The sequence below is a fragment of the Boleophthalmus pectinirostris genome, unplaced genomic scaffold (genome assembly GCF_026225935.1).
Source record: "Boleophthalmus pectinirostris isolate CB_2022bp ecotype Guang Dong unplaced genomic scaffold, ASM2622593v1 HiC_scaffold_22, whole genome shotgun sequence".
NCBI classification, from domain to species: Eukaryota; Metazoa; Chordata; class Actinopteri; order Gobiiformes; family Gobiidae; genus Boleophthalmus; species Boleophthalmus pectinirostris.
The window spans coordinates 6,712,182-6,736,723 of NW_026571190.1; the positions used below are offsets into that span (position 1 = coordinate 6,712,182).

The window sequence follows — 24,542 nt, forward strand, 5'->3', positions numbered from 1 at the left end:
ACCTGGGTTAGTTCTCGTTTAGATGAACCAGGTATCCCACTGTGGCTGCAAGGTATTCCCAGCGGTCTCCCGTCCGAGTACTAGCCAGGCCCGGATCTTACTTACTTAAATATTCAGAGCTCGAACCAGATCTGGCACTGTGTTGGTAATATGCTTGTTTCTGTTTCTCCACAGATCGCACCGTTATTTCCGTGCCTCCGTCTGACCTGCGGGTGATCAAAGGCACCACTGCAGCTCTCAAGTGTAACGCCACGCACGACCCGAGAGTCAACATCAGGTAACTACAGCCTCAGGGGTCTAGAGTTATCTTTTCTTTCTTTTTTTTTTTCTATATTACGCAAAATTGATTCATGTGAGGTTCAAGCCATGTTTTATTGTTACTACCTCATCAAAAACATACCTGGAGTTGTTTTTTGTTCCATTCACACATGAGTAATCCTGCACTAGTACAAGTCTGTCTGTATCTCCAAAGTTTTAAATGCTTTCTTCCACCTTGTGATGTCACGAAGCGGTAGTTTTCGGTTTTAACATCTTCCTTTTATCTTTAGTTCAGTAGAAATGGGCAATTCCATGACTAAAATCATCCAAATGATTCTGCTGAAGGTGGAGTTTAAAAAACACAGTGGAGCACTTCCTCTATTACCACATGACCAGTGTTGGGGAATAACAGATTACATGTACCGGCGTTACGTAATCAGAGTATAAATTATGAGTAACTGTATTCGGTTACAGATACTGTTTCAATGAGAGGTAATTGGATTACAGTTACTTTGTTAAAATAAATGGATTACATGGCGATATGTTCCTGTTTTCACATTTTGGGCTATATCCCTTTATTTTATTTTATTTATTTTTTTTTTCGGTAATTCCCCTCATTGCCGGAAACCCAAACAGAACGCACGCAGTAAGAGCGATGTAAACGTCATGTTAACGTTGGTGGCGTTAGTCACACAATGGACAAGGTCGAGAAGCCAGTAGAACAGAGTCAGCAGTGCACAGGTGAAAAATGCATTTGTGTCTTGGAAATTCAGACATCACTTTGTATTTAAAGACGAGACGTGAGATATAAAAAAATAACAAATATAAAATCAGTTACAAGTTAAATGTCAAACCGGAGCTACTGGCGCTGGTGAAAATAACCTGCGTAGGCACATGATATCTGCACTACTGTCCTATAGTGACCTGAGACACGAGGGGACATGCACACAAACACCCACAAAAACACCTTCATCATCGTCATCAACCTGAGAAAGCGCAGATAACATCTTTTTCCGTACAGCACAGACACTGCCGTCCTCCCGTGCGCTGTGTGTGGACCAACTTTTCTCATTTACGCTGCGTAGAAACTAGGACTAAACCAGGTCTAAATTAGGACTAAACCAGGACTAAACCAGGACTAAACCAGGTCTAAACAATATGACACCTAACAGTAGGTGGACATAATTTAAAGTGATCTCATATAAAAATCATTTCTCTATCAATAATATTTTTTATCTGGTTAAGTAAAGACTGGGCTTTTATTTTCTTTTAACAGACAAAACATCTTATGTTAAGATCCTGGTCTTTTCTTCTCTACAGCAAACAATTGCCTCTTCATGGAGACTTGGGCTCAACAGACAATTTGAAGAGAACAAACAAGAATTTTCAGGATGTGGTTGTTACATTCATGTAGTTTTAAAAAGCATGACAATATCAAGTAATCCAAAGTATTCAGATTACTTATTTAATGGATTATGTTACAAACTACATTCTGGGGTATGTCGTCTGTAATCTGTAGAGGAATACATTTTAAAAGTAACCTTCCCAGCACTGCACATGACATCACAAGGTGGAACAGAGTGTTTTCTGTCCGAGAGAAGAACTGCAGAGATTGCGTTTGCGTTAAATGTGTGTGGATGAAACAAAACTCCAGTTCTGTTTTTGTTTAGCAAACGGCATTATAACGAAATATGGATAAAATACTTAAATACTTACTTAAAATACTTAAATACAAACTATGTAGCAGTAATAGACTTATCAGGAGATAGGGGTAAGGCCAGGGGAGAAGTAAATCTATGAGTTTCAGAATAAGAAAAGATCTGGACCGTTGCCATGACAATCCAATCAATACCTCAAAGCAAAATATATCTTTTGAAAGGTCCTGAAAATGCCGCAAACACAGAGATTAGAAATGAACCGATAATTTGTAGAATTACTTACTGGATTTCAGAGAAGAAAATTTGGAATGAAAGGTTTAGACTTTAAGGGCCCATCTTCAGCTATTTTCTGATCTGTGTTATAATGTTGTTTCCTCATCAAAAACAGACCTGGAGTTGTGTTCTGTTTCATTCACAGATGTTTTAACCCCTGCATTTGTTAGAGTTCTTCTGAACACACTCCACACTTTCAGCTTGTGGTAACACAAGAAGTGCTCCACTGTGTTTTTAAACTCCGCACACCTTCACTAGAATCATTTGGAGAATCAATTTCAGACCTGGAATTGACGATCTCTACTGAACCAAAAGTAAAAATGCAGCTGTTAACTTGAAAACTACCACTTCATGACATCACAAGTTGGAAAAGACAATTTTGAGCTTTGGAAAAGTAGATAATAAATATGAACAGATCCCTCAAACATGCGTGAATGAAACAAAACACAACTCCAGGTCTGTTTTTGATGAGGTAATGGCATTTCAACATGACTTAAAGCTCACAAGAGTCGATTTTGTGGAATATAGATCCTAAAAAAAGCTGATTAAATGAAAATAGGACACACTGTCAGAGTTGAATTATTCACACAGTTATTCACACTCCTTCTGGGAATGTATCATCCAAAACTACAAACAAACTGCAACAATATTCACTGGTCAGTTTAGTTTCAGACTGACAATAAGCAGCTCATAACTCATTCCTTTTACATATTCTTTTTTGTTATTCAGGTTAGGTTAGATCGCTTTATTCGTACCCGTAAGTAAACTTGTGTCGCAGATTTGAGAGGCAGGTCCCACATTTCACATTTCATTCATCCACATCACCGTCAATAAACACACATATAAAACACACAGTTAAAAAGTGTTACAGGGCCCCAGTGCAGAATGGTTTGTTCCATCAACAACTAGTTAAATTCATTCATCACGCTTCACTAAAATCACAATAAATATGAAATATATTTAAAAAACACACGATTTGTACTAAAATTGATAGATAAATAGATTACAATTTATTCATAAGTATGATAGGGGCTGGAATGAAGCTGGAATGATCCACTTGGTAGTATTATTTTCAGTGGGTCATGATAGACTGTTCCTGAATATATTAGTCATGTAACAATCAAATATATGTGACTTCATCTATAATTACTCTTATGACAAGATGCTTTTGAAAATGTTATCTTCATTATTTTGTTGCATTTCTTTAGTCATTGATATCATGACTTTCTGGTTGCTGTATAAGAAAAGAGGCGAGGACCACAAGAGCGTTTTCTGAAGGTTTAATACAAACACACACAGAGCTCTGGTTCTACTGCCGACATGCAACGACAGAGAGACTGAGGCTCAGGAACAAACGCTTCTTATACACTGTGGTGGACAACAGGTGTGAGGCTCATGTCAAACAGAGTGATCAATACATGGTCAGGCAACAACTGTAGTCGAAAAGTGTATCGTGACAGGTTAACTTTAGCAACAGTAGATGGTGGATTGGGGTCCATAAACATTCCTTGATGTAATTTTAGGAAATAACAGACTTTTTCTCCTATTCCTTACATGAAGCTTGTTTGTCCTTCAACTAACATAAAAAAAACATGCCATCAGTCATCTATTTTATTTTTTATGTCTCCTTCTTCTATATGTGATTTTATTGACTGTCAGTGACTGTGGTTACATACCCACTCAAATCTGGATTAATTAATAATTAATGAAATTATTTTATTAAAATGTAAAAAGATAAATCATCTACTTTCTGATAATAGTCACATGTAGTCACTCACATCAGATTTTGTGGTTTACATGTCTTTAAGAAATGTTAAAGGTCCACAAATCAGATTCTCCTTGAGTTTTGGCATGTGAACAAGGCCAGTGACAAAACAGTAACACGGGTTACCTGAAGGGGGTGGTGTTTCCATATTAACAGATTAGAGACTGAGCAGAGCGACATTAAGATAATCAATAATACACACACTACACACTCAAATATGATTTTGAACTGTTGAACTTAATATGTGAATTATGGTCCGGAATCCAATTTGGTTTAAACCTAAAATGTCTCTTTCTGATCTGATTGTTCACTCCTAAAACCCCAGAACCTGCAGCCAATCCTCAACCGGTGCTAGTGCAGCCTCTGCAGCTCACGGAGAGAATTCTGGAGGTTCTGAATTTTCACATGAGGCCTGTCCATATACTGAGAATGAAACAAACTTGTACATGTCCCATGAGATTCATTTGGTCTTCCAATATTTTATGCTTTAGGTACTTTTTCCAGAGCAAGAGTTTGTTTTTCACACCTTACAGTTTCGACTGCTCACTGAAGAAGACCATTAGTGAGCAGTTCAGCTCTGGAAAAAGAACCTAATAACATAAACTTGTACATGTTCTCTATCTGTAGGTTCAGTAGTGATTGCAGTATCTTTTCTAAAACTTTAAGAGTGCAGGCTTCATACTCTCTAAATAGAAATAAGGCCAAACTTATGTCTCGTGGAAAATTTATCTCATCCCACTGCTACTATGCAACTTAGGTCTGTGGGTAGAGAAGCTTAACTTGAGCACCGTTACTTCTAATATTACTCAAGTAAAAATATAGTTGTAATAAAACGACTCTCACAAGAACACATTCATCCACAAAGTGAGTTGAGTATCTAATAACTCTTCTGGAAAATGTTTTCTGTGTTTGACCTCAGTATTTGTGATCTGTTCCAGTTTCCTTTGGGAGCGCGGGGGTGCACCTGTGGTCTCGTCCAGCGGGGGGCGTGTCTCTGTGCGGCAGGGCTCGCTCACCATTGGTCAGACGTGGTCAGGTGACATCGGAGACTACACCTGCACCGTCCTGTCCAAGGCCGGGAACGATTCCAAAACGGCACGCTTGGAAGTCATGTGAGTGCTCGCTACTGCTGCTATTACTACAACTACTGGGTGTTCTGCATGTATGTCTATGGCGGAATGTTCAGCGGATACCAAGGTGGCACAGCGCACACATTAGGAAACACTGCCAAAAAAGTTTTAGTCAAAATTTAAATAACAATTTTCAGGAGCCTGTGATCAATACAAACGTTCACAATCAAGTTGAGGTATTTGATTTTCAACAAAAGTGAGTAACTGAAAAACTGTTGGCTGGTTTGTGACTTGTAATGCTATTTGAGAAAACTTGTGTAACAGCACAAATCAGATCTCCTGTTCCTCAGTAAAAGAGCCTCAGATAAAGCCGGGAATCCAGTTAGAACCAGTGGTATAGTGGGGATTTTTTAAGTGGGGGTACGCGATTCGTGATGTCGTCGATGACATCACGAGAGATTGTTAGTTTATTATAAAACCAAAAAAAAAAAATCACTTTTAGTACAAACATAAAGGCCCAGTAAAAATAAGTAATATTGTGTGATGATGTTTTCTTTTACTCAAAATGATGCAGAATCCTGTTACCATTAACACAGTTTATAATCAATACAGAACATAAAGCATAGACTACAACACATGAACCAGGACTGGACCAGGTCTAAACCGGGACTAAACTGGTTCTAAACCAGGTCTAAACCGGGTCTCAGCCAGGTCTAAGCCGGGATTTAGCCGAGACTAAGCCGGGTCTAAACCGGGTCTAAACCGGTTCTAAACCAGATCTAAACCAGGACTAATCCGGGTCTAAACCGGGTCTAAAGCAGGAATGAACCAGGACTAAACAGAACTGAACCAGAACTAAATCAGGTCTAAACTGGGTCTAAACCAGGACTAAACCGGGTCTCAGCCAGGTCTAAACCGGGATTTAGCCGAGACTAAGCCAAGTCTAAACCGGGTCTAAACTGGTTCTAAACCAGGTCTAAGCCGGGACAAATCCTGGTCTAAACCAGTTCTAAGACAGGTCTAAACTGGGACTAATCCGGGTCTAAACCGGGTCTAAGCCAGGAATGAACCAGGACTAAACAGAACTGAACCAGGACTAAATCAGGTCTAAACCAGGACTAAACCGGGTCTAAACTGGGTCTAAACTGGGTCTAAATCAGCTCTAAATCAGGGCTAAACCAGGACTAAACCGGGTCTAAACTGGGTCTAAACTGGGTCTAAATCAGCTCTAAATCAGGGCTAAACCAGGACTAAACCGGGTCTAAAGCGGGTCTAAACCAGGACTAAACCGGGTCTCATCTGGGTCTAAGCCAGGATTTAGCCGAGACTAAGCCGGGTCTAAACCGGGTCTTAACCGCGTCTAAACCAGGACTAATCTTGGACTTGAGAGAGAGAGAACCCCGAGCCTGCGGAGGAGGCTTTCACCAGCGGTCACCCGACAGTCCACGCGTCCCGACACTCAGTCCTGGTTCAGTTCTGGTTTAGACCTGGTTGAGGCCTGATTTAGCCCTGTTTTAGTTCTGTTTTTTAGTCCTGGTTCAGTCCTGGTCCCTCATGTCTCGGGTCACTATAGGATGTTACTGCAGATATCATGAGTTTTCACCGCTGCCAGTAGCTCCGGTTTGACATTTAATTTGTAGCTATTTTATATTTGTGATTATTTTTATATCTCACGTCGGGAGAAGTGGGCGGACGGCGTACCCCCACATACCCCGCATACCCCCACATACCCCCACATACCCCCGCGCACCACGCCCACTCCACCTCTGGTTAGCACCTCCAGGAAGCTGATAAATTACCACAAATGTTATTACTACTGTTCCTTTGGTTTGAACAATATTACTATTAACTAATACTTTTCTTAGCGGAGAGTACTTCTACTACTCTTGCTATGACTTATATTATATTAAAGCTGCACTATGTCACTTTTTGGTTATGGGATTCGTCACCTGCTTGTTTCTATGAATATGTCTTTGCTCTGCCTTGAATGTTCCGCAGTATGACATTAAACAGCTCTACAATTACAAGTAAAGCTAAAAAATACATTCTGACTGCGAGCGGGGTCGCCTTTCCACAGATCTGACCCGTAACTTGAGTCTGGTTTGGTCTCCATGAAGATAAAAAGGTTTAATGCCACACTGTGAAACATCTCAGACAAAGCAATAACATCTCCACGGAAAAAAAGCGTTCGACGGACCCTCCACCTGAAAAGTTACACAATGCAGTTTTAAATATACAATACATACACAGATAAACCTGAGTGTGTTTTGTGTTTTTGTGATCCGCGCAGAGAGCTGCCCCACTCCCCCCGCTCGCTGACGGCCAAACTGAACGACACGGACTCGCGCTCGGTGCTTCTGTCCTGGCTCAGGCCCTTCGACGGGAACTCTCCTCTGCTCTACTACCTGCTGGAGCTCTCCGAGAACAGTACGTATTCACCCACACTACGACTAACCGGGCCTGGGAGCGTTTTTACCTCCTCGGAAACTTACCTGGAGATTTGCTTCATTCACACATGTTTGAGGAATCCTTTATTATTATTAGTCTGTCTGCATCTCCAAAGCTCAAACTGCTCTGCTTCACCTTGTGCTGTCATGTAAGAGTAGTTTTCGTGCTAACAACTAACCTCTTGTTCAGTAGAGATCACCATATTTTTCGGACTATAAGTCGCTCCGGAGTATAAGTCGCATCAGCCAAAAAATGCTAAATGAAGAAGAAAAAAAAACATATATAAGTTGCACTGGACTATAAGTCACACATTTTGGGGGAAATTTATTTTATAAAATAAGAGACCAGGAACCGACATTTTATCTTGATAAGCAAGTTCTAGTAATAACAACAGAACAGAGAACAACAGACTGTTAACGTCACATATGAACAGTTCTTCAGATAAACTATAACATAAACAACAGAACATAAGTTTAACAAACTCTCCATCTCACTCCAAATCACTAAATCCATTGAATCCATTCTTTATCCTCGGTGTCACTTCGGAGCAACTCTACGCAACTTTGGTTGTCACTGAAGTCCAGGTTTTGTCATCCAGTGACTTCCAGGAAAGTTGCATGGTGCATCCTCCCAATTGCCGTGAAGCTGTGTTCTCCATCCCCGCTTTCGGCCAGTCCCTCACAAGTTTCTCACTCACTCCAAACTAGGGATGGGCATGATTAGTCGATTAATTGATAATTGATCATTAAGAATTTCGTCGATTCCGTTTGTTTTTAATTGACAAACTGAATGTAACGTAGGGTGGCCAAACGTCCGTTTTTCCCTGGACATGTCCGTTTTCCATGTCCTGTCCTGGGCGTCCGGGCTTTTTATTTTAATAAAGTGATGCAAATGTCCGGGTTTTGATTACCGTTCATTGGGACATTAAACTGAGCGGCTCTTGTAGCTCTCTGCACTCAGAGACACAGACAGTCGGTCTGCAACATGCCGAAAAACAAATGTGCATTTAACAGTGACTTGTACAAGAAATTCCCTGCTTTTCTTGCATTAAACACATTATAATGTCAGACGGGCTGATGTGGCTCTAGAGTGGTTACAGTTTATATGTCATAAAGTTGAATTTATTTATGCAGATTAGTAGTGCAGATAGTAATTATAATGATGATAATTTTAATATGAAAACGTTATGTTAATGATTAATTGATAATCGATCGTTAATTCTCCCGACGATCGATTAAGAAAATTTTATCGAATGCTCATCCCTACTCCAAACTTTCTTTCTGTTGTTCGATTACCATTTTCTGCTGCAAATTTCACTACTTGCAGCAGGACAGTGGCTTTTTCTACAGGAGACATGCGCAGAAAACTGATACACAAACCTAGAGCCTCTCGCGCCTGTCAGTGTGAACATTTTAATATATAAGTCGCACCGGAGTATAAGTCACAGGAAACACCCAAATTATGAAAAAAAGTGCGATTTATAATCCGACAAAATACGGTAGTAATTCCAGGTCTGAAATTATCCAAATGATTCTAGTGAAGGTGTATGGATTTTAAAAACACTCCCTGTATTACCATATGACATCACAAGGTGGACCCGTGTTTTCTGTTAGAGAGGAAAATACAGTGTAAAAATGCAGGATTTGTGTGTTAAACATGTGTGAATGAAACAAAACACAACTCTGGGTACGACATACAGTGTGAGGAGGTGTGTGATTGGTCTAACAGACATCCACACTTCACACTCCGCCCCTGTAGCCACATGTTGTGTCTCATAGCACCATATTTTTCGGACTATAGGGCGCACCGGATTATAAGGTACAGTGTCAGTAATGTTGAATTCTCTCATCTGTTTTCATACATGGTGCACAAGATTATAAAGTGCATGAAGAGAAACAAACGGACGACACTTGAGACTGATCCTTAGCTCAGGCGTCCACGATCCATCGGCAGATTGTGGTGTAATTCGTCCGGTGTTGCCTCCTTGTCTTGGTGAATGTGGATTATGAATGTGAATGTGGGTGGATCATTTAAGTTTGGATTTTTATTTCCTACGAGGACGACTCAAACATACATTGAGTAATAATGTGTTTAATGCAGTTTTGCCATATTTGTTTACATTTTACAGAAACAAAACTTAAAACCACATGACTCATTTGTATAAACTATCAGACTTTTGTCAGGTTTCCTCCACGAGGCTCGTGACTACAGTAGCCGTAATGCTCTGACAAAACAGTACGACTTCATAGTTTACCAAAGTCATAATTAAAAGGATATGTACATGTACATATTTGGGACCTGGTGCTCAAAAGTAGTAGGATGAAGTTTATTAAAAAACAAAAAAAACAATCATGTCCTACCCCAACTGTTTTACATAATCAAATGGTTGACACATTTTTAACAAAACATTTTGACAGATTTTTGAGCACCGTGTACCACATAAAATTGGTTCGAGTTCAGTAAGTGCAATCAAAATTAATACATAAAGCACACAGGCGATTTTTGAGAAAATTAAATCGTTTAAGTACACCTTATAGTCCAAAAAATATGGTACTTGCAGAGGCTACTGAAAGAAGTGATTCTTTGCAGATTTAAGCATTTTTCACCAGAAAGCTGTAAATATGCCTAGTTTGCACTAAAATTGCCCCTAACAAAATTACTAGGAACAGTAGATAATGCTGTTAAAACACCTTATGCACAGTTTAGTTGAGAAAGACTGATTTAGTGTTGAGTTCCACTTGAAAGAAGTACAGAAGAACATTTTAATCAAAATTTGTCTGCATGTTCGCTTAGTTCTTGAAGCTATGAAAGCAGGTAGCCCGGAGCTTTGCACTGCAAGCTGAATGAAGTTGATTAAAAGTATTACTCCAATCAATTAAAAAAAAAGATTATGATTAGAAAATGAAAAAGCCCTGATTGCTATTTTCTACTTTTTTTTTTTTTTCCTTTCAAATCGTCATGGTTTCAAAAACAGCACAAAATTATTTACTGCTATTCAGGAGACACATTTTCCTACATTCAAACACTGAATTTGAGAAAGCCTTTCAATTGTATTTATTTGGATGAACCCTGTGAATCTATTCAAATGAACAAAAAAAGAAAAAAAAAAAGTCTGCATGTTGTTTTAAAATATTGTAAAATACATCAGATGAATCTATAGATTTCAAAGGTTTTTACTGTATTCATGTTATTGATGAGCAAATAATCACTGTAGGTGTGTGATAATATTGTTCCTTCATCAAAAAAATAAATAAAAAATAAAAATAATAATAATGCCTGAAGAGGTGTTTAGATGTCAACCATGCATGTTTCAGTAATTTAGTGATCTCTTCTGACAACAATTGTCCATTAAAATACAAACGCATGACACAAATGTTGCAGATCTTTTGGCAAAAAAACGATTTAGGTTGTCTTTTCCACAAGGGATATTTATTATGACACCACAAAAAAAAAGAAAAAAAAAAAAGTTAAACTGGCTACAGCAGGTATGGTAAAAAACACACACCAGTTTAGTTCAAGGCACACATACAAAACCAGTGCGGGGTGTTCAAATGCACCTTGTAAAAACAACAGTGTTCAGAATTTAAAATAATAACACCATAAAAATATTGTTTTTGTGTCAGTGAACATCAAAACAATTAATGTTTACCTTAATTCACAACAATCATGTATAAATGTAACTGAATTAATCAAGTCTTTCATACAACAATCGTGTAAAAAACAATTCTGTATAACTGTAAATTAATTAACCATGTTTCACACACACAACTTTACATAACAACTTGACAAACCTGATGTGCTGTGCAGCCGTTTCATTGCACTTTGTATTATGATGGAGCTCTGTATGTGACTTAACGCGGAGAATGAATTCTTTTCGGTGAATATAGCATTTTCAAAACATGTGTTAGAAGTTGATACCCTAGAGAAGTGAAATGCTCCTTTTAAGTGTGAAGTGTTTAGTGTTTACGTGCGTCTCTTCTGCTCTAGACTCTCCGTGGAAAGTGTATCTGTCTGAAGTGGACCCCACCGTCGCCAACATCACAGTGGGCGGGCTCACTCCGGCCAGGACCTATCAGTTCAGACTGTGCGCTGTCAATCAAGTGGGGAGGGGCCAGTACAGCACCGAGACGCAGAGGTGAGTCAGCAAATTGTTTTCATTTCCCCTCATTGACCTTGAGTGTTTTTTCTAAAGATCCTATTACAAGCAAAATGAACTCCTGTGGGCTTTAAACCTTGTTAGAATGATTTTTTTAAAGGGTACTACAATCACGACTCAGCTTGGGTTGGCTCACGTAAAAGCTCAGAACCTCCAGAATTCCCTCACAGAGCTGCAGAGGCTGCACTAGCACTGGGTCATGTTCAGCTGCAGATTCTGGTTTAGGTAGTGACCATTCACATCAGAGAGAGGTCAGGTTTAGTCAGTTTAGCATCAAATCAAATTGTACCATCAAACAGAAATTGGGTGTCATTATTATCTGTTGGACTGATGACCTGATGCTTTTCAGTACACCCAAAGTTGTTCATTCACTCTGTACTGTTCCCATTCTGTACCATCAATATTTCACTCAAATTCTCAGACATACAAAAACACACAATGACACAAACAATTCAATTATTATAATATATAAAGAAAAATAAATCGAATACAAATAACTAAGGTATAAAATCAAGCTAAAACCAGGTTAAAGGAAGGCAACTTAGAAAGTGATTGAAGAGATGATGCTGATGGTGCGAGTTTTATCTCCTCAGGCAGGTCGTTCCAAAGCCGAGGCGCCCGGACTGAAAAGGTTTGATCGCCCTTCATGCAAAGGTTCTATGAGGATTCAAAATTTGATATGCAGATGAAATATAAAACATAGTTTCATGGTTAAAACTGATAAAATAATTACTGTCTGTTGTTCTATATGGGTAATGATACTGAGTGTGCTGAAAGAAAAAAAAAAAAAGAACTATAAACTAACTATTAACTATAAACAATTATGAACTATGAACAAACTACAGTATTTTTCGGAATATAAATCGCTTCAGAGTATAAGTCACACTTGCCAAAAAATGCATAATGAAGAAGAAAAAAAACATATAATTTGCACTTTTTGGGGGAAATTTATTTTTTATAAAATCAGAGACCAGGAACTGACTTTTCATGTTGAAAGTCAAGTTCTAGTAATAACTACAGAGAATAAGAGAGAACAACAGACTGTTAACGTCACATATGAACAGTTCTTCAGATAAACTATAACATAAACAACTGAACAGAACAAGTTTAACAAACTCTCCATCTCACTCCAAATCACTAAATCCATTCAATTCTTCATCCTCGGTGTCACTTCTGAATAACTCGGCCTCGACCTCCGGAGGTAAACAGAGCGCCGCTTCCTCTTCTGTGTCACTGTCATCAAACTCAGCATCAGTTCCAGTTAGAATTATTCCGGCCTTTCTAAATCTCGACAGGATGGTTTCAGTGTCACTGAAGTCACTTAAATGTTAAATTTTCAGTGGTGCAGAAGTAATGGTGCGATCGACTGACATGATACAGACAGGACAGAGGCTCTTTCTGCAGGAGACATGTGCAGTAGAGTGAAGTGACAGTGGTACAGGAGGAACAGGAGCAGCAGATACTGACACACAAGACTAGAGCCTCTCATAACTTCAGTGTGAACATTTTAATTAGGGGTGTCAAATTATCACGTTAATTGCGATTAATTAATTACAGTCATATTATGTTTTTTAATCGCGTTAATCTCATTTTTAATCTCTAACTTTACTGTTTCTGTATGCGAGTTGTAAACCAGTTTTTATGTGTTGTTGGGACAAACACACACACACACACAAAAACACATTTTATAATTTTTTTTATATTTCGGTAATTCCACTCATTGTCGGAAACCCACACAAAACGCGCGCAGTAACAGTGTAAGTAAACGTCATGTTAACATTGGCGGCGTCAGTCGCACAATGGACGCGGTCGAACAGCCAGTAGAACAGAGGCAGCAGCGCACAGGTAAAAACACATTCATGTCTTGGAAATTATTCACCCGACGTGAAATATAAAAGAAAATAACAAATATAATATCGTCTGAAAACAACCTGCATAGGCTCATGATGTCTGCACTACTGTCCTATAGTGACCTGCCACATGAGGGGACACGCACACAAACACACACAAACACACAAACACACACAAACACACACACACACCTTCATCATCGTCATTAACCTGAGAACGCGCGGACCACGTTTCCTTCCGTAGACACTGCGCGGACACCGACGTGCTGCCGTGAGCCGCGTGATCGTGTTTTCTCGCGTACGCTGCGTAAACCGCGCTTCCTCCTGTGCGCCTCGTAAACCGAACTTCACTCCAGACTTAAACCAGGACTAAACCAGAACTAAAACCAGAACTAAAACCAGAAAACCACTAAAACCAGGACTAAACCACCAGGACTAAACCAGGTCTAAACCAGGACTAAACCAGGACTAAACCAGAACTAACACCAGGACTAAAACCAGGACTAACCCTTTCCAGGACTAAACTAGGACTAAACTAGGACTAAAGTAGGACTAAAGTAGGACTAAAGCAGGTCTAAACCAGGACTAGAACAAGGACTAAAACCAGTGATCTCATATATAAAGCATTTCTCTATCAATAATATTTTGAATATGGTTAAGGAAAGACTGGACTTTTTATTGTCTTTAAGTCGACAAAAGTTATTATGTTCAGATTTCCTCGTCTTTGCTACTTTACAGCAAACAGTTTCTTATTCATGGAGACTTGGGCTCAACAGCCAATTTGGAGAGATTTGTTGAACAATAAATGACTTTATAAAGTCACTTTTTTTAAATCTATATGAGTCTTTTGATCTGCCACAATAATGTAATAATGAATTTAAATGAAAATACCTCAAATTGAAGGCTTTTCTCAGCAATTTTTAGGTGAGATTAAAATGAGATTAATTAGATTAATTAATTACAGATCATAATTAATTAATCTCTCAATTTTTTTAATCGCATGACAGCACTAATTTTAATATATAAGTCACACCGGGAGTATAAGTCGCAGGAAACACCCAAACCATGAAAAAAATTGCAACTTATTGTCTGAAAAATACGGTATATACAATGGGGGAAGCAACACTGACAGTCTGCACTATCGGCCTCTCACTCACAAACCACATTCACACTGGGCAACGTGGGGGACGTTTCTCGCTTAATGACACAACATCGTTTCCAGTAGCGCCACCGCCGCCTCACCGTGGCACCTGACATTCCCAGCGCTAACCAGACCCAGCCCTGCTTAGCGCCAGCTTCAGACGAGACCGGGCGTCGACGAGGAGCAGGTCATATTTCCCATCCACTCCGCACAGCCCCACAGCGCTTGTATTAAAGCCATATATTACAATAATCCTCAGGGCTATTTCACAGATGTTTCCGAAATGGCGCGGGACCGTCTGAATGTGTAACGCGCGGTGATTTGTGTGAAATAGACTTTTTCCTGTTCCATTTGGCTCTAATAGAAGTGGTCACCTTTATTTACCACAACTGCCTGGGAATAAAACCTCGAGCTCTCGCAGCGGGTCTCGTGTACACACATTTGCGGCTGACGTGATTAGAGCCAGAGGAGAGGAAGAGGAGAGGAGGGAGAGAGAGAACATTTGGGTTCAGAAGCACTTCCAGCAAAAATGAGCGATTTGTTTAAATAGTTTCCGCGCTGCAATTGGCCGCGGCGGGCGTGCGGCGCTGGCTGCCTCGGTCCATTGCTTCGGCGAGCCATGCAGTAAAAGTAAAATGATCTGTGTGTGTGTGGAGATTGGAAAAGCAAATAGATTTTCTTGCAGTTGTATTCAAAAGTCTTATTTATATTAGGCGTTTAAAATACTTCCATCGGTATTGCGTGTTTATTTACAGAGTCCATGTTACGTTATTTTCTGAGCTATGTTAGAATCTCATCAGAAACGTACCTGGAGTCGTGTTTTGTTTTTCGTTCACACGTGTTTAACGCAAAAAAAGCCCGCATGTTTAGTCAGGGTTCTTCTCTCAAACCGAAAATTGAATTACCCTGGAATTGCCAATCTCTACTAAATTAAAGGTAAAAGGAGCTGTTATCTTGAAAACGACAATTCCTGATATCACGAGGTGGAACAGCATTTTGAGCTTTGGAGACGTAAATAGCCTAATAATGCAAGATTGCGCAAACGTGAGGAGAAAAAAAAAAAAAAAAAAAAAACAACCTTGGGAATGCAGGTGGAGGTAACAACATTACGACAATGTTAAAGCTCAGAAAAAGTCTTATTTAGGATCTTTTAAGTGTAATTTTTGACCTAACCTGGCAGTTTTAATGACATGACAACTGCTCCAGACCAGAGTCCTGCACGGGTTCATTTTTGGAGACCCGCACCCGCCCGTACCCGTGATTATAAGATCAAAGTTAAATTCGAACCCACCTGGACCCGCCTGTGCTCATGATGAATCAGGGTCGGCCCATTAGTCCGACAGCCAGGAATAAACCAGGACTAAACCAGAACTAAACCAAAACTAAACTAGGACTGAAGCTACGCTGTGTCATTAGCGGATTATAGATATATACATGCCGCAACCGCAAAGTCGATCAGGACCGCCAGGCCCAACACCAGGACTGGACCAGGACCACCAGACTAAACTAACAAAACTACTGGAATGACTGGGACGCAGGGACAAACCATGGGACTAAAACAGGACTGACCAGGACTGACCAGGTGGACTGGAACCAGGACACCAGACTACACCAGGACTAACCAGACTAACTAACACCAGGACTACACCGGAAACCAGACTGGACTGAACACCGGGAAACTGGACAGGACTAAACCAGGATAGGACCAAGACTGGACCAGGACTGCACCAGGACTGCACCAGGACTGCACCAGGACTGCACCAGGACTGGACTGGACCAGGACTAGACCACGGACGGATTAAACCAGGACCTAACTAAACCTAGGACTAAACCATTTTTTAGACTGAACCTGGTTTAGACCAAAACTAAACTAGGACTAAAGTAGGGCTGAACCAGGACTGTTTTAGACCAGGACTTAGACCTGTTTAAACCTGTTTTAGGTTTTTAAGACTGACCAGGACTGGACCAGGAGGACACCTGGACCACAAGGACTAAACCAGGACTAAACTGGGACTAAACTAGGGCTGAACCAAGACTGAACCAGGACTAAACTAGGGCTGAACCAGGACTGAACCAGGACTGAACCAGGACTGAACCAGGACTGGACCAGGACTACACCAGGACCAAACCAGGACATTTAGTGTATACTTGCCGTAAAGTGTGTTGTTATCTCAGGTCAGGTGCATCATCCCTCTTTGACAGAAGTGACCATTCCCTTCTGTCTCTTTCCCACTGTTTTCAGCAGAGCTCTGATTCAATCAACACGGAGATTGGTTTTGTTTTGTTTGGTTTATTCTTTATTTGTACAAAAGCATTCATCTTACAAAAGAAAAGATGATTTGTACCAGATTTAGGTACAGCCACTTTCCAGCTGCAGGTGAACACAAATTAAAAATACACATTCCAAAACAATTTCATTCTAACACTAACTAAGGCTACGTTCAGACTGCAGCCTGAAGTGACCCAAATCCGATTTTTTTGGCCTCTATGTGACCTGTATCTGATCTTTTAATGACAGTCTGAACGACACAGATCCGATTTTTTCAAATGTGACCCAGGACACTTGGATATGTGGTCCTGAAACCGATACATATCCGATCATGTGACTTCAGTCTGAACGGCCAAAGCTCATTCATCCGACCTACACGTCATCAACAAGCCACAAACATCACTATTCTGCACTGAAGTAGACGAAAATTGTTAATGAACTCCGTGTCACTGAAGCGAAGCACATCACACTCAGCACTCTTGGCTACGTCTCCACATACACACGTTCCCTTCAACGGACGTCGCTGCCGCTGTCCCACAAAACACCACAGCCAAAAGCCTCGTCCTTCTACTTCTCAATCTCCTCCTTAAAACAAGTAAGTTGTTCATGTTCTGGCTCCGGTACGAGAGAAACTTTAAAATCTCCAGGTGCTCAATGCTGCGTCCATGTTTGGACAACTTCCGTAAACACAGAGCACGCTCACTGTGGTTGATGTCGTCGTGTCCTCCATTGTGCATGCGGGACACTTTTGGGCCGTTTAATGTTCACACTGGAGATCACATACAAGTTGCATTTAATTGTAAATGTGAATGAGCATTAAGCCCCTGCTGTCTGAACGTAGCCTTAGTACATCCTTAAAGGTGCATTGTGTAACTTTTCTGCTGGTGGGTCCGTCAAATGCTTTTCTCTGTGGAGATGTTATTGCTTCATCTGAAAACCAGACCAAATTACAAGTAAGATCTGCGAAGAAGTAAGCATTTTTGAGATATAAAACCACCTGTAATTGAAAAAAAATGTAAGGTAAAGTTGTTTAAAGTCATACTGTGGAACATTCCTAGACAGAGCAATGACCTCTCCATAGAAAAGTCACAAAATGCACCTTTCACATAAGCAGTAAAATATAATAAAATTCCACCATTTCCAACGGTCCATACAGATATTAAAAAAATCATAATGTGCAGGTTTTTCCACTGAATACAGAACAGGACAAATGAACTTCACTGATGTCGACACGCTTGATTATATAAATGCGCTTTTTCACATTTCTAGTGCAATAATTAAGATCTTCAGACAATTTCAGACTGTCTGGAAGCTGATTCCACAGTCTGATGGTTTGAAAAGAAAAGGCCAACTGAGCAAAGTCAAAAGAGAGACCAAACCCATATCAAAACTTTGTAGATTTGTGAAAACGGTGTAAACAGCTCCAAAGTTTGATCTGCGCGGTCACAGTACTCAAGACCGTGAAGGAAATTAAAGGTCCTATATTACACAAAATTGATTCTTGTGAGCTTTAAGCCATGTTATAATGTTATCACCTCATCAAAACATTCCTGGAGTTGTTTTGTTTCATTCACACGTTAGAGTACCGTATTTTTCAGACTATAAAGGTGTACCAGATTATAAGGCACAATATCAGTAATGTTGAATTCTCTCGCCTATTTTCATACATAAGTTGTACCGATTATAAGGAGCATTAAGCAAAACAAACGGACGACACTTGAGACTGATCCTTTAGCCCAGACGTTCACGATCCATCGGCAGATTGTGGCGTAATTCGCCCGGCGTTGCCTCCCTGACTTGGTGAATGTGGATTATGAATGTGAATGTGGGTGGATCATTTAAGTTTTTTCCTACGAGGAGGATTCAAATATACATTGAATAATAATGTGTTTAATCCAGCTTTGAGCACATTTGTTTACGTTTTACAGAAGTGAAACTTAAAACCACATGGCTCATTTGCATAAACAATAAGCACTGAAAAAACAGCTCGGTCTTTGTGCGCTGATGTGGTTCAGTTTTTGTCGGACTAAGGACTCTAAATTGAGCTTTACTTTGCGAGGCTCCTGACTACGGTAGCTGTAATGCTCCGACAATCCGTACTAAAACATTCTGACAGATTTTTGAGCGCCGTGTACCACATAAAATCGGGTTGAGTACAGTAAATACAACTGGAATTAATACATAAGGTCCATCCATCCATTTTCGTCCACTTATCCGGGGCCGGGTCGCGGGGGCAGCAGCCTAAGCAGGGGCTCCCAGACTTCCCTCACCCCAGGCACGTCCTCCAGCTCCTCCGGGGGAATCCTGAGGCGTTCCCAGGCCAGCCGAGAAACATAGTCCCTCCAGCGTGTCCTGGGTCTTCCCCGGGGCCTTCTCCCGGTGGGACATGCCCGGCACACCTCCCGAGGAAGGCGCCCAGGAGGCATCCGGAACAGATGCCCGAGCCACCTCAACTGGCTTCTCTCGACGTGGAGGAGCAGCGGCTCTACTCCGAGCTCCTCCAGTGTGACTGAGCTCCTCACCCTATCTCTAAGGGAGCGCCCAGCCACCCTGCGGAGGAAACTCATTTTCGAGCGCTTGTATCCGCGATCTCGTCCTTTCGGTCACTACCCAGAGCTCATGACCATAGGTGAGAGTAGGAACGAAGACTGACCGGTAAATCGAGAGCTTCGCCTTTCGGCTCAGCTCCCTCTTCACCACAACGGTCCGATACAGCGACCGCATCACTGGCGAAGCTGCACCAATCCGCCTGTCAATCTCACGTTCCGTCCTCCCCTCACTCGTGAACAAGACCCCGAGATACTTGAACTCCTCCACTTGAGGCAGGGACTCTCCACCCACCCGGAGAGGGCAAGACACCTAAGGACAGCAGATTATAAGGTGCACTGTAAATTTATTTGAAAATTAAAAGATTTACCCTCACCCTCTACCTGATAACCCTTTGTTATTAGTCTGTCTACATTTCCAAAGCTCAGAACGCTCTTTTCCACCTTATTATGAATCTTTTTTTTTTATTTTTTATTTTAAGCCATTTTTTATTATCTGTTTTATTGTATGTTACCTTTTTCCTGCTGTTCTTGAATTGCACGTTGCAACACTGGAATTTCTCCACTCTGGGACTAATAAAGGCATATTTTATCTTTTCAAGTGAACAGATACCGTTTACGTTTAGTTCAGTAGAGATATTCAATACCAGACTTGAAATGCTCAAAATGACTGTCATGAAGTTGTAAGGAATTTAAAAACACAGTGGAGGACTTCCTGTATTAACACATGACATCACAAGGTGGAACAGAGTGCTTGAGAGAAGAACTCAGGTTTGCTTTTTTTTTTAAAGTGTGAATGAAACAAAACAACTCTGGGTCTGTTTGACGAGAAAACATTATAACATAGATCAGAAAACATCGTCATATTGGCTTTTTTAACAATTGTTCAATACTTCTCTAAAACTTTTGCAACACGGTGATGTTTATTCGTGGTAAACATAGCAAGAGCTGTGTTTTGTTCCATTCAGACTCGTTCCTAATTACAAGTGATTAGAAGTGCATTAGCATGGGGTGCACACATTAGCCTGTCTGGCCCCGCTCTCTCTGGACACAGCGAGCAGACAGAAGCTGGTACACTCCGTCACCGCAGTCTGAATCAAAACACCAAACTATTGTGAGGAGTGTGAGTGGCGTCCTGCGGGGAGGCTGATTATGGCCGGTGCATTAGACAGTTTTAGTTCAGAGAGTGTTATTTGTGTATGAGAGAATGGAACAGGCTGTGAGCACACCCTGAGTCGGCGCTGGGCGTTGGTTAAGCTCGTGACGGGAAAAGCTTTCAAACTATGTCAACACGGTGTCCCTACTTCATCAGCAGTGACAGGGCTGACAGGTCTATTATCGAGGCTATTATCACACGAGGCTCACAGTATGTGTACTACAGCTCAAGGGTTGGAGGGAAGTAGAGCTGAAGAACTGAGAATTTCTTTTTGACTTGTATTGTGATATGTATCTTATGATTTCAAATTAAGATTCAGTTCAGAAGTCACATTTCAAAGAGTCTGTGGATCCTTGTACTAAGGATGAGCATTCAGTGAAATTTTATTAATCGATCATCAGGAGAATTAACGATCGATTTTCAATTAATCATTAACGTTTTAATATAATAAGTATCATCATTATTAGGGGTGTCCCGATCACATTTTTTTGCCTCCGAGTCTGAGTGATTTGATTTTGAGTATTTGCCGATACCGATTCCCTATCCGATACTTCTATAAAACATTATGAAATGAACTCAGAGCAAAGGATCCAGGATGTTTGCGGGATCAGATTGTATTGATTTCATGTGTAGTATCTGACTGAACTTGTGAAAAATCAAATGTCGTACAAAGTCGATCATCGACCTCCGCCCTAGGGTGTCCTGGTGCCACGTGCGCTGATGGACACCCTTGTGCTCGAACATGGTGTTCATTATGGACAAACTGTGACTAGCACAGAAGTCCAATAACAAAACACCACTCGGGTTCAGATCAGGGAGGCCGTTCCTCCCAATCACCCCTCTCCAAGTGTCACTGTCGTTGCCCACGTGGGCGTTGAAGTCCCCCAGTAGAACAACAGAGTCCCCTGTCTAGTACCCCTCCCAGGGACTCCAAGAAGGCCGGGTACTCTGCACTGCTGTTCGGCCCGTAGGCCGACACCACAGTGAGAGACCTGTCCCCAACCCGAAGGCGCAGGGACGCGACCCTCTCGTTCACCGGGGTGAACTCCAGCACACGGCGGCTGAGCTGTGGGGCAATGAGCAGGCCCACACCAGCCCGCCGCCGCTCCCCGCGGCCAACGCCAGAGAAATAGAGAGTCCAGCCCCTCTCAAGGAGTTGGGTTCCAGAGCCCGAACTGTGCGTGGAGGTGAGGCCGACTATATCTAGTCGGTAACGCTCAACCTCCCGCACAAGCTCAGGCTCCTTCCCCCCCAGCGAGGTGACATTCCATGTCCGCAAAGCTAGAGATCCGGTCATCAAGGCCCCCGCCTTCGACTGCCACATAGATCTTCTTGCACCGGCCCCATATGGATCCTCCCCTGGGTGGTGGGCCCCCGTGAGGATGGCCCCATGTCGCTCCTACGGGCTGAGCCCGGACAGGCCCCGTGGGGGGAGGCCCGGCCACCAGGCGCTCGCTGGTGAGCACCCACCCCAGGCCTGACTCCAGGGTGGGGCCCCGGTGACGCCGATCCGGGCGACGTTGCTGACCTCTGATTGCAACTCATCATAAGGGGCTTCTGAACCACTCTTCGTCTGACCCGTCCCCCGGGACCTGTTTTTTTTTTTTGGACACTAAAGCTGGATAATGAAATAACAAACAGTTTTGCCATTTTATTGTTTTTGTTCTTAATTGAAATTCAAAAGAACAAATGGTACCGGGACCAGTATGTACCCTGCTCTTTTACTGCTTTCAAATAAGGGACAGTCACAGTTGATCATGTGTTGCCAGCGCCTTAACCTACAGACAATATTTTTTCTCATCAGTTTATGGACAGGCTGAGGCTCATGACTCAAAGCTCAGAACCTCCAGAATTCCCTCAATGAGCTGCAGAGGCTGCACTAGCACTCATAAATTAGATCAGATCTTTACAAACCGGATTTCAGCATTGAACCTGGAAACACAAACATCAGACACATGTGAGGCTCATTCTGCTTTCTGATTGGAAGCAAAACACCAAATTCTAACATAAATACATTTCTGTGATTAAGAATAAATCAGCATCACAATTTTGAGAGAAGACTGACACTCAGCTGCTCGACACAAGCCCCACGCGTTTCAGAACAAGTTTAAAGAGGTCTAGACCACAAGGCTGCCTATTTATTTTAGCAGGGAACATTTGCTGAAATTACTGCAGCCCTTACAGTTTGATGAATTCAGCTATTCAAATCATTTAGCTGGTGTTTTCACTTGAACTTGAAAATGCTTTAATTGTGCCCTCAGGAAACTGTCAGCAGAATATTTATTTTAAAACACACAATTCAAATCAAATCAAAAGAAGAAAATATGTCTAATATGTATAACAGTTGTCCCATAAAGATTCTGCCCTATAATCTATTCCATGACAATTATTCAGGTAATTATAGCAACAAATAATGTCAGTTGTTGTAAAAAATATTGTAAAATCTATGTTAATAAACACTTCATTCATAATGAACAAAGTTTATTAAAAATTATTCAAGCTTAGTACCTACTTAAATAATAATACTCAAACTCAAACTAACTGAAACTCCTGAGCCTAACCTTTTAATCAAGCAGTTACAAAGCCTGTATCATTCTGCAAAATCAACTTCTCGGAGCTTTTAATGATGCTATGGTTGTTTTCCTTTCTCATTTACCCTTTCAAAGTTGTATTTAGATTGATTTGTGATTGTTTGACTCATCTTTAAATGGTCACATTTTTATACAGCTCTTTTCCACTTTTAAGGCACTCAAAGTAGTGGAGCTGTTAAGGACCAAAACCAATTGTTGACTTTTATGGGACAAGCATGAAACTTTGCCAGATTATTAATATCCCCAGGACCAACATTTCTGGATATGGAACGGAGCCTTAGTCGAACCTGGAGCAGAGGCTGGTAGCTAAATGACTGCTTATACCACCTTTTTTTGGAAAATATTGTTAAATGTTATGAATCAAGTGTGGATGCAGAGTAGCCTGTGCTGGGCAATGCAAGCGTGCAAAGACAAATTTGGCATGTACAGGTTTATACAAATGTGGTGGCAGCTGCACTTAAAGGTTGTAATGGAGGATTTTTTTTTTTTAGTTTCAAATTGTCAATGAAAGTTTAAATGATGACGATTGATGACCAAAAAAAAAAAAAAAAAAAAAAAGAATGAAAATCTATCAACTGTGGATGTAGTGAGGCCAGATAAACATCAGCCAATAGAAAACTAGGCTCCCTCATTTTCTATTGGCTGTTAGCTTGTCCCTATGTTTCTAGTGTAACTGACTTGCCGGCGTGCGGGGATTACATGGTTTATGCAGTGGTTCTTAGAGACTTTTTCAAACTGTTGCTTCCTCGCAATTCGCACAAAGTTTGTTGCGATGGCGGACGAGAATCCATGACCATTTTGGCGCAAAAGAAAGTCCGTTTTTGAGGTCGCTGAAAGAAGAAGAGAAGGGGAAAAGGTGCGAAGACAAACTGAGGTGATTCTTGGAGAAAGGTATAAAAACTGACGCGTCTGTTGTTAAAATATTTCTAGACAGGTCACTTCAACAGTAATTCACAAGGTGGTAAAACCCTGGAAGTGCCAATCAGCGAAGACCCATATATTCAGTGTTACCGATTCCCGAGATCGAGGATTTAAAGCCAGAACAAAGAGAATGTTTGGTGAATTTCATCAAGGAGAAAGACGTTATTGTCCTTCTTCCTACGGGATTTGGGAAAAGGTTAATATACCAGTTAGCCCTGTTAGCGGCGCATTACATACATCATGACGATAGGAGCGATTGGTTAAATGATAAAAAGTACCTGCCTACCGTTGAGTGAACGAATCCTAATGCTGCAAGGTCAGATGGTTTCCACAAAGTAAAACCGTCTGATGAATCAGACTACAAAACTGTAGCACTGTAACAAAATAATGTAGTAAAATATACCATAAAATACTCTTGATACAGTGGTCCCTGATATCGA

General features: G+C 41.1%; 1 protein-coding gene across 1 annotated transcript in view; it reads left to right on the forward strand.

Annotated features, from left to right (window-relative positions):
* Positions 1-24,542, forward strand: part of LOC110174021 (protein sidekick-1-like) — a 260,668-nt gene that overhangs the window by 124,746 nt on the left and 111,380 nt on the right. The window contains 4 exon segments of the mRNA XM_020940057.2: positions 175-277; positions 4,893-5,066; positions 7,315-7,451; positions 11,460-11,607. Of these exon segments, the coding sequence (XP_020795716.2) occupies positions 175-277; positions 4,893-5,066; positions 7,315-7,451; positions 11,460-11,607 (562 nt within the window).